Source organism: Pollicipes pollicipes, unplaced genomic scaffold (genome assembly GCF_011947565.3).
Source record: "Pollicipes pollicipes isolate AB1234 unplaced genomic scaffold, Ppol_2.1 Scaffold_5724;HRSCAF=6776_pilon_pilon_pilon, whole genome shotgun sequence".
NCBI classification, from domain to species: domain Eukaryota; kingdom Metazoa; phylum Arthropoda; class Thecostraca; order Pollicipedomorpha; family Pollicipedidae; genus Pollicipes; species Pollicipes pollicipes.
Window position 1 is genome coordinate 17,481,351 of NW_023596746.1, and position 11,461 is coordinate 17,492,811.

The 11,461-nt window shown below is 49.0% G+C and overlaps 1 protein-coding gene across 1 annotated transcript in view; it reads left to right on the forward strand.

Moving 5' to 3' along the window:
• The window catches only part of LOC119103332 (cellular tumor antigen p53), a 31,781-nt gene extending 20,320 nt beyond the window's left edge, over positions 1–11,461 (forward strand). Inside the window, exons 3-6 of the mRNA XM_037226831.1 lie at positions 8,370–8,902; positions 9,364–9,537; positions 9,981–10,158; positions 10,534–11,461. Coding sequence (XP_037082726.1) covers positions 8,370–8,902; positions 9,364–9,537; positions 9,981–10,158; positions 10,534–10,707 — 1,059 coding nt within the window. The 3' untranslated portion in view covers positions 10,708–11,461. The remainder of the gene's footprint in view (positions 1–8,369; positions 8,903–9,363; positions 9,538–9,980; positions 10,159–10,533) is intronic.

Genomic DNA, 11,461 nt, shown 5'->3' on the forward strand with positions numbered 1-11,461 from the left:
GTTTTAGTACTGTTATATCTTACTGTGACTATGATAATTTGTCTACGTTTTTTTCATTGCAGCTTTTGTTTTGTCTGATTTGTGCATTTGCTTAAACATTTGTATTTGTGTGCAGTTCTGTGTGAACTAGTCATCTGAACATATGACGTCAATGAAGCATTCGAAAAAGATCATAAGCTTGCGGTCAGTAGGCGATGTAAAATACATAAATAGGTCATGGAATTGTCCATACCATTTGCGTTTGTCGTGGAAGTTTTTTGTAGCATGTAGCAGGATGTCACGTTTTTTGAGACACTGCTGAATGCCTGATGCGAAATTCTAAATGTTCCTAAACGGGCAAGTATTTGAGGAAAGAATATTATCGTCATCCTTGCTCTTACCCAGCATTACACAGGCGCCGTGGAAATGGTGTGGGCTGGAACATGAACAGTAGTCGGGGAGGAATATGGATTGATTCAAAGCATTCACGTGGTCTATATTTGGTAGTGTATCATGCTGTATCCACGTAAGGACAGCGAACTCCATATAAGCGACTTATTCCGGTCGTACTATGCAAGTTATGAAATGGTGGTTATTGTGACGCAGTCGAATGATTTTTGCTTAAGTGCAGTCTAATGAACTGACCCACCACGACCTAAAACATACAGTAGTTTTTGCTCTGCACGCTTTTACTCTGCCAGTGCAAAGCCATCGTTTGATGCATGCAATTTAAAAGGAATGGCCCGCAGCGTATTGAAATGAGGTAGAAGGGCGAAATCTTTGGTACATTTTGGTGAAGGACAAGTTCGATTTCCGCCCACTTCTCATGTTTTGTAGATTACTGCTATCACAGTATTGAATACCTTCTTTGGAGCATGAGAAACCCCATGTTCCATGCACTTCGATAACTACTCTTAAGCAACATCACTGGCGTTAGCCGAATAATGCTTTATATTATATGACACGGACATGCCATTGCATGCACACTTTTTCATGTGTTGGTCTAAAATTAAGGTAAAGGGATAAAATACACATTGCAATAACTATGTACTCGCGGGTTACATGCGCTCGAGTGGGATGGAGACAATTTGGACCCCAGGGTTTTTCCGGAATGGTTCCCGAACGGTGCAGTGTTGCCGCGCCAACTTTGGCATAGTTATAGTTATTTGAATAGCGGATCGTGTGGTGTCAAAAATTTAGATTTTCCTTGTAAGATCGTTGACCTTCGGCAGGTCAAAGTCAGGCCATAGATTCAGCGAAGACAATTTATCGGAGATCTTTGAATCTAATGCAACAACGGAGGGTCAGATGAAGCCACACGTCTTTAAGATCCTTTTTTGGGCAACCCAATAACTGAATGAACAAATTCTGCTGATCTAGGGTTAGATATGAAACCGAACTGCTGTATTGCTGTAGAGCTTGTTGTGTGGGGAAGTTTCCGGTACCCATTTGGAATTTATTGATAAGAGGAACCGCATTATAATTTTCCATCGGCTTCTTGAAGGTCAGAAAATTCATTGACCGAAACTGGCCCAGTTCAACATTTTGTTTTTAGGAACATACTGCTTAGCGTAATGCTTTGGGGCTCATTCAGATGTAAAGCTCAAAGCGGTCTCGAATGATTTTGGCCACCGTAGCCTGCAAAGTTCAAACAAGGTTACTTACCTTAAATGAGCCCCAGTGACCTTTTGCCTAGAACCGGTATCTACGTTCTGGGCACTTTGGACACCAGTCTGGAGTTTGACCTTGTCTAACCTCATTTGACCCAAAGGTCATGATCTAGGAACGTAAAATTTCGACATAAGTGGGTTCACATATAGGCTGACACACCCTGTGAATTTGGTGTCTGTAGCTCCCTTACTTTCTGATTATTTCAGGGAGGTCAAAGTGGCCCCCACCCGAGCCAGGGGTATTCAGCCGACCACCCGAGCGCATGTTAATGGCGGGTCAGCATCGTAACGAAGCGAACTTTTGCGGGTTGAATCACGAGTTGATCGGGTAGGGCTGGTATGCGATTGGTATTGTGGAAAAAGTTGCATCTCCAGTCTGAACCCCTAAAATAATGAGGTGTTCATGCGTCACCAGATCCCACCTTGCTTTATGGGGGTTACTGTGTGCAAGGAGTTAAGTCGCCAGTGAAACAGTTGCTGAACACTGATAACTTAGAGAATCAAATAACTTAGAATGATGCCGTAATCGAAATGCAGAAAGTGCGGAAGCCGCCATCACGGATAGATATACAAAAACACCACGAGAAAAGGCCAAGGCACACGCATATCACGCTTGAATAAAAAATGTACACACACTGACAATGGGCGCCACTTTGCGGCGCAGGACCACTAAATTCGCATTGCGGCGCCGGAAGTACCACAAGCGAGTCGTGCCATTCGCTTCTGTGGCAAGTCTGGCACGGACTTACGTTATCGGCCATCTGGAACGGCCAGTAGCAATGACTGGTGCTATAAAGACGTTCCATGGCGTCAAGCGGTGGCGTGGTAAGGAGTATGTTCGCTAAAACGGTAAATTTGTGTTATGCAGAGCGGTTTTTTGTGCACTAAGAAGCGTACCAAAAGTCGCAAGGGAGCTTATTCGGTCAGATCTGATGCTTGTCTCAATGTCTTCGAATGTCGAACATTTCCTGTAGTAACGACGTCGCCATTCACCGCTCTACCCTTCTGGTCGTAATTGTCAGAGGTGCAATCAGGAGATGGGGGAGGGGGTTCCTTTCTCCTAGGTCAGAGTTATTTTTTCCTCGGTACCTGGGACGGTTCCTGCGTTTTTTATGAGTGTTGGTGAAGCCCCCCCCCCCCTGAGAAATTTTGCGATTGCCCATTTGATCAAAGGGATTGCTTCACATTTGAAGAGGCGAGCATCAGCTTTGATGAAAATAGCTCACTCGTAGCTGTGGTACGTCTTTCAGTGCAAAACACGGCTATAAATTACGAAATGTCAGGATTCGGTACTTTTGTTTCTCACTGCATCGTCGTTTTATCACCCAATGGAGCGTTTCATGACCTCAAGAGTCGCGTCCAGATTGACCGTGTCAAATTTGCGGCTAGCTGGTAGCGGAGCCACTTGTGGTACTTCAAACACGGCAAGTTGGCGTTGGTGTATTTGTGTAGGATTAACTTAGCGGTGTGTGTGGGTTTCGGCCTTTTCTCGCGATGTTCGTGTGTATTTTTCGTGGTGCCATGTATTTGATTTGCCTTTTATTTGCCCTCGGTTACGGCGCTAGTCTTTACTTCTTAAGTTATCGGCCTCATGTCTGTCATAAAGAGTAAAACTGCCAAAGGTCTGTTCGTATCACAGAACGCGGATCGTGATGAATGCAGACCATCAGCAGCTTAAGCTGGCTGTTAGCTGTGCTGACGTACATCAGACACGAATATTTCGGTGACCACATTTGTGTTGACTACGAGCACAATACGATCAATGCGGCGAGAGTAATTACGTGACGTTCGTGTGGACTCATATATCTGGGCGTCTTTCAAGAAAGCGGCGCGAAATTGGCTGGATAAGTCTGCGTGCGTCAGGCTCAAGAGCAGGGTGGGAAATTCAGTTTTTTTCTGCTGGTGGCGGAGTGAAAAATTTTTTGTGGTCGGAGTACAAACTTGTCTGCAAGCAAAGGTCTATCTAATGCGGAATGACTGTCTGCACAACGGGGCCTTGCTTGGAGTACATTACATACTGCCTTTAAGGGGTCAACATTTTCCCAGTGTTTTTTCTGGCAAAAATTAGTGTCAGCATGCAATTTTGCATTTAAGTGGAACAGAGCACTTCTTGTGGGTGAGGGCGCCACACCGATCTCATCCACATCCCTGTAGTGCTACTAGCTCACCTATACATGCAAAGATTGATTAATGGTACATGTCAATAAGAAATATACAGATAGAGAGGTTAACAACAAAACTTTATACATATGCATTCACAGGTGCATCATACAAAGCTCAGTTACATATCATTACCTATCTACATGCAAACTTACACAATATCAAAATGATAAATCAGATGCATCCTCTGCTTACTGACAAACTGAATTGTGGACAACCACTGTGCATCACACCCTGTTTTTTTAATGAGTCTTAGGCAGATGCAACTGACTATGAAAACCTTATGTATGTGACATCACTAGCATGTAGTCCTTTTGGCCTGCACATAATTAATATAAACATACCAAAAGTGTTCCTCTTCCTATCCTTCTCTTTCTGCTCTTCTCCTTTTTCAGTTCCTCACCTTCTCTTTCTGTCACTCTTCTCCTTCCACTCCTCCACTTCTACTCGTCCTCTCTTCCCGCACCTCCCGTTATGCCTCTCCTCTTCTCCAAGTTCCCTATGATCCTATGCAGGGACAATTTTAATAGTGTCACTGCAGGACCTAACGTCTGACAGCAAGGAACATGGCAGCATTGCCACCTGTCAGGTTACAGCAATTATAACCACAGGCTGAAAAGAGGCCAGCCTCATATTTGATCCCACATGGGAAACCCAAGCCTAGCATTAATGTTGTATATAGATACCTTAGTGCCTACGTACCTACCCACCATGCTGTAGGTAGAGCAGGTTATAACAAGGTGGTTCTGCACCGGCCTGCAGTGGTTAACATTTATAGATCAGTCCCCCGGTATTTATTTACCTTTTTTAGAATGACTTAATAGCGGTCCGAAACTAAATCCCAAGTAACTTTAAAAGTGTGGATGCATGCTGTGTGAAAATCGAAGACAACCAATTCCACCTTGCCTCACTCAAAACCTCAAACTCGCAACTACGATGCACATAATCCCAAGCAGCTTCACTCATCCTCCGGCCCCCTCACTCCCACCACATCAAGACAAACAACCAAGCCACGCGCAGGAGTTCTGGCGCATTCACATTGTGATGGCATTCTAGCACTCGTCAATGGGCCAACCAAGTACAAGTACCACGAGTCGGTCCTGAAATGACAGGCTGTGATGAATAGTCTAAGAATAGCCATTTATGCAGTTGCACGAACAGAAATTGTTAAGGTTGTGGTAGACAAATCATAGAGCTTTACAGCCATGCATTTCAAGTTGTTATTTTCCACCTACAAATATACCTTATCTTCTGGTGGCGCAAGACAACGCCGAGATAATGCAGTACCTATACTACAAATCGATAGATATTTCTCATTCTAAGGCATATCATGTCATTTCATCACCCTCTGAGGAAGGCCCGTGTCTGGGTGACACCAAAACACGTAAATTTTTCACTTCAATTTGGCTAACTTTGCTAAAAACTTGCTGTTCTCCGGCTTGTACTCCGGCTTGTTCTCCCCGGGTCTCCCCATGGGCCCCATCGTGAGAAGGGCAACCAAGTACTGCGATTTTTCCCACCGGGTTATGGACCATCTCGATCTTACAAGTATGGGTACTGGTTGAGCCTGGAGACGTGATACCGTTGTTAAATAAGTAAGATATCCCCGAATCTTCAGACCGGTATTTACCGATTTCTGAAAAAGTGGCTGACCTACTATCATTTATGCAATAGTGATAAGTTTTGGAATGCTGCATGCCACAAACTCCCATTTTGGGAACGTAATTTCCGATGACATTTAAGAACCCAAAAGGAGCCGTTACCACCAAAAGTGTCGCTCACAAACGTGATATTGGGATGCCATTTAATGTCATGATTCTGTCTTAAAAGTGCCGATATGTGGTGTGTTTGAATGCTATGATTTTCGGTTTAGTTGCAAGTTGGATGGTGATTAGTGGCTGGTATGGCAGGAGCGGGAATGAAACAAGCGCTTTGAAAAAGATGTGCAATGCTGCAATATTATATAATATTAATAATTTTTAAATAATTTTAATAATGAAATATAACTATAATTTAATAATTTTTAATAATTTTCTGCATGCTGCAATAATTTTCCCACCAAACCGTTTGCAAGATGCACGTCATTTGGTAAAATCGCTAACACGTTTTCTTAATATGAGGTAAGTTAAGAGCATAGTTAGCATCCTGGACTCCTTGCTCTGCGAATCTTTGAATGATCTAGTTGAAATAGATGTGTCATCGGTGATTTTGGTGCTGCTAGTGGTTTTCTGGTCGAACGAATATTGTTGTAGGTGTCTGTTGTCACACGGACCTCCACTGCTCGAAAATGCACTCGTCAGTTGCAGGAGGCTGGGCTGCCGTTGGTTTCGGGTACGGGAGGCGATGGGTTCGCCGCGTGGTGGGAGCCAGAGCCGTGATATGTCTGTCCGTTTCTTGAAAAGGTAACGGTAGGTGTGTGCGTCGTGGAGAATGCGGTCTTACTCAGGTGCGCCATATATTTTCCCCATAGGTAATGACATGTGATGTATGTGGCAGCGGTAGGTACTTAAAGCAAGCACATTTCATATTTCAGTTTATTTCATTTCCACAGAAGTAACTCACATGAGTTGTCATCACCCTTCAGGGGTTGCATAGACTTGTACAAGTGCATCTAACCCATGTAATGCAACGATGAAGGACATTGACATGAACGCCCTGGGTTGGCCAGCTCCTGCAGGATTGCAAATGCTTGTTTCCATTTATTGGTGTTCCATATGTTTGGTCCCTGGAAATCAAATAAAAGTTTTAACTCACTTTATGAAAGCAAAGTTCATGCACCCTCCTCGCTATCAAGAAAGCAAAACTGTCTGTCTTGGTACTTATACTCAGGCTCATACATTTGCAATGGTGTCTGCTTTGTGGGACGACTGCAGCATTTGTCTGGAGTACAAAAATTGTCATTCTTACCAGTCTAGAGCCTGGAGTATAAAATTTCCTGGTGCCACATCCACCAGAAAACGGAAGTTTTTCCCACACTCAGGAGTGAGACGATTTCGTTTTTGTTTTAAAAAGGGCGTGGCTGAACTTCAGGGAAATGCTTTTGGAAATGGATGGAAGGATTTTGGAATGGATTTTGGGAATGGAAGGAATGGTGTGCTCGGTCGGGCCGGACGGTCTTGGTTCCTCGTCGCCTCAAACCCATATTGCCTTTACATAAGCTTAGTTTGACTACTGCCCACGCCGAGATCCGTCGGATGGAGCACGGGCGGCAGACACGCAGCCCGCCGGCTCGGCAGACTGGCGTACGGGTGAGGATCGGCCGAATGGTCGGGGTTGTACTAGTTACGTTTCGAAATGATTAGGGGTTGAGCACTGTGTAAGACCAAATGTTTTGGCGGCTGCTCTTCGCGTTGAATGAAGCGATGTGACCATCGAGTTTTTCAGTTTTCTTGTCAAAGGTTCCGGCGTTTGAATTCGACCCGGGCTAGGAACACCGGACATGGTCTGCCCCCCCCCCCCCCCTCCTCGGTTGAATCCCAGCGTTGCTGCGCAACAGACCATTGCTTAGCCCGCTGGGTGGTGCTTAGACAGCACACAACGCGCTGATGGGCCCCACATATCATTTCTCTGGTGCAGCCGCCGATATCGAACGTCAATCCTGCAAAATCTTGAAGCGGTAGTCGCGAGTTCTCACACGATCGGAGAAAGCCCACACTTGTGCCCATAACACCTCTTTTTTCCTATTTAACAAGTGTTACATCGACAGGTCACGTTTTGATGTGCTACATGTATCTTGTGGAAAAGAGCGTGTTTTGGAAGGCGTTGAATTCTACTTTTACTAGGTCGGCCTGGTCGCGGCATTAGTGGCCTGAACTTGAGCATTACTGCTCAAGCCTAGGAGATGCACGGAACATCAGTGTGAACCTAAGAAATGGATAGGACATCATTGAAGCAACTTAGGAACAAATGCCTCGTGAATGTCAACTGTTATTCCCATTCCAAGACCAAGCACGAATTAGCTGCCGCCTAGCGAGGCTTAACCAAGACATAAATGTGTTCGAGGACATGCATCTGACTGCTCTTTCGATAACCCTTTTGTTGGGCATGTTGGATGGAACTCATTGACTACCGAGGAACTAAAAGCGGTACACAATTGACTCAAAATGCGAGTGGCGTAACATTTCTTCCAGCGTTTGGGGTGTGAGTAGGCTAACCTATGCTTTAACGTTCAGGCTCATCACGGGACGGGTTATCCGTTGTGGGGTCATCCATCACCAGTTTTGTTCACCTAATGGAATCAGCGTTTCAAATGGAACCATAGTTCTACTTAGTTTGAAATCTATTTAATATCGCTCGCTGACAACCTCAATACGAGGGGCGTGATGACGCTGCCCTTTTTAACATCTTGTCTTTATCCCGGAATCGTCATCGACTTAGCCTGTCAAAGTATGCGTAGCGCCTGAAACATTACAACGTAATCATTTTGCCACTTGGCCTCTAATGAAATGCATGATGGTTCCGGAACGGATCGGGAACTGTGAGTGCGGAATTCGCCGGGTCGAGTTTCGCCGGCGGACGGCACGTGTCGTGCGGCGGCGCCTGACGCCGTGCCTGTTTCAGCTGCAGACGGCAGAGGGCTCGTGGCCCGGGACGGCGACCCGCATGCTGGTGCCCGCGCAGCTGTCGGCGCAGCAGCGAGCGGGCGAGCGGCCGCGGTACGTGCTGCCGCACCCGTCACCGCCGCCGGCGCCCGTCACCTCGCCCGTGCAGCCGTCCGGGGACCGGTTCGTCGAGTCGGCCGTCAACAACGCGATCCCGGCGCTGGAGAACTGGCCTGGCCAGTACGACTTCCACGTGACGGTGCGCACGCCGCCGCCCGCCCAGCACGGCCGGCAGCAGCCGTACGTCTACGACACGGAGACCAACAAGCTGTACGTGGATATGATGATCGCCGTGCCGTTCGGCTTCAGCGTGGCGGACGGCGTCGACACGAGCCAGCTGAGCATCTCAGCGCTGCCGGTGTACCCGGAGATGCATCACGTCAATAACCCGGTGCGCCGGTGCCCCACCCATCGCCAGCCAGACGACGAACATAACGCGGAGGCCGGCGGACACGTGGACCACGTGATTCGTGCCGTGCACCAGAGCGCCACGTGAGTCGCGCGGGGTAGATAATGAACGGGCCGATCGTGCGTCGTCGTTGGTGGTCGTCAACGCCATTCATCGAATGTCAGTAGCGTAACTGTGAGTGCAGTTCAGCTGTGTGCTTTTCTGGTACGCTGACAGACTGCTGTGCCGTGCGATTTCCCAGATGTGAGTTGTCGGGTCCCAAAGGCAACCTCTTAACCACTGCATTGCCCAAACTACACTACATCTGGATCCGTTTTGAGAACTTATGAAGATGACGAGGAAGTGACGAGTGTCAATGGCATGGCGTTGTTTTTTACTTCCTTGATGTGCTGCCAAACACGAACTTTGGGACCCCCTGAGCGGGATTCGTAAACTCCTGAAGTGATTTTTGGAGCAACAACGGCGTCCTAATGGGTGACGCGCACGTGGCGATAAAATTGGTCGAGCGAACCCCGTCACGACACTCTCATTGGCTGTGGGACAGGTACCGCGAGACTGGCACCACCAAGGAGCGCCGGAGCGTGGTGGTGCCGTACGAGCGTCCCCAGCCTGGCACGGACGAGTGCAGGGTGCTCTACAAGTTCTGCTGCATGAACACCTGCGTGGGTGGCATTAACCGCCGTCGCCTGGTGGCGCTATTCACATTGGAGGACCGCAGGTAGGATGAAAACCAGCCAGGTCGCAGTAAGCATTGGTCTTGGTGAGCGATGCATTTTTTTATAGTTTCGTGAAGCCTTTGGTGCTTGGTTTTCGTTTTGGCACGCGGATGAACGCCAACTGCAATGTTTTCTGCACAAACTTCAAAAGAAACTAGGGCCGAAATGGTAATGAAACGGTGCGGTACGTAGCGTACAAGTTCGACGGTAATACAACCCCTATGCAGTCAAAATGCGTCCTCTCCTGTAGCATGAAGTGCGTTGTGTGACATAGCATGTTACATCGCCACGTTATCCTGGTTGGGAATTGAAGCAATCGTTCGGCTGAAGTATTGTATGTCTTACGTATGCCGTGTGCCGTGCACCTGTGATTGTCCGTGCCTGTCGACTTTTGTGGCGCGGCCGGCGCTCGTGAATGACTGACGGCGTGGCGGGCTGTCGGCAGCACGGGCGAGACGCTGGGCAGGCAGACGGTGGAGGTGAAGGTGTGCAAGTGTCCGCACCGTGACTTCCGCACCGATCAGATGCGCCGTCGGCCCTCCAAGCCCAAGCCCCGGAAGCGACCGCTGGAGTCCGTGCCGCCGCCGCCGCGCCGACAGTGCGTCGGTCAGCTGGTGGTCCCGGTGAGTGGAGCGGGGTCAGGGGGTGGCGCCTGTTGGCTGGTGGTTGTGGCAGTTGGGCGGGGCCACAGGGCGTAGGGCTGGGCTAGCGTCACCTGATATCTGAACAGCAACGCGACGATTGGTCTGGCGAACTGGGCTGCTTCCAGTTACTGTGGGAGATAGCACTGTGTAAGCGCAGATGTGGTGTTTAAGGCGATGACTTTCGGTCCGAGCCGCACGGCTGTGCGCGGCGCGGCCGGTCTGACAAGCCTCCGCTGTCTGATGTGCCCATTGCCTCCAGCGTCATGGAGAATGGTGTGCCGGCATGGCTGCACTCTGCAGCGTCTGGGCGGGGGCCGCCCCCGGGCCGCACTGAGGCGGGCCGCTCCTTTGCAGGTCGACGACGAGGCCATGTACGAGTACTTGGTGTCTGTGAGGGACGCGTTGCGCACGTACCGGCTGCGGGTGACGGCACCGGCGGTCGCCGAGGAGCCAGTTGAGGAGCTGGAGGTGACGCCCGACGTCCATCGGCGGCCCACGCTGCCTTCCATCAAGATGGAGGCGCCGTAGCTCGCCGCCACGTGCACTGCAGAAACGCCGCCTCCAGCGGCGGCCAGTGGTGCTGCATGCGGTGGCTGGTGCACCGGTTGATTATGCTTGTGAATCGTTGAATACTTGTTTTCTGTTGATCGCGCGGTATGGCTTGTATCAAGAAAACTGACAACAAATTCCACGGACGGCTCTGTTGCACCGCAAGCTGTCACAGTGTATTTAGTGTCAAAAGCGTTAGTTGACGAATAGCAAGATAATGAGTTCGGAGCTCAAGAGTTGCCGGGGGGCTTTCGAGGCTGTGTATGGGAAGCACACGTGGCTATGCGCCAAATGTGTCCACGATCTCGGCCGATTGGCACATGAAAGTTACGGGCCAGAACGTGGTCCGCTGCAACATATAGTGCCATTGGGAGCTACCCATACATGTTTTTTGGATCGGGACTTTCCATTTGGCCTTACGGGTTACCGCGCGCTTTGAAATCCCGAAATCCAGTCCCCGCCTCGCATCCGATGGGGTCTCATCGGGCCCCAAGCCGCGTACACGCGACAGGGCTTGATTTGTGATGACTTTTCGGAGGGCGTGCGCAAGTATCTGCAGAGAGTGACGTAACCACCGATTTTGTCTCGAAGGAGTCTTTCGCTTGTGTATGGGGGCGTCGCGATGCTGCTGCTCGCGCGATGCGCGATGCTCGCGATGCTGTAAGGTGCGGCCGGTATAGAAAGTGAGTAGTCGCGTGGTCTGATCCGCGAATACAGTGCCTCGTGTACCAAG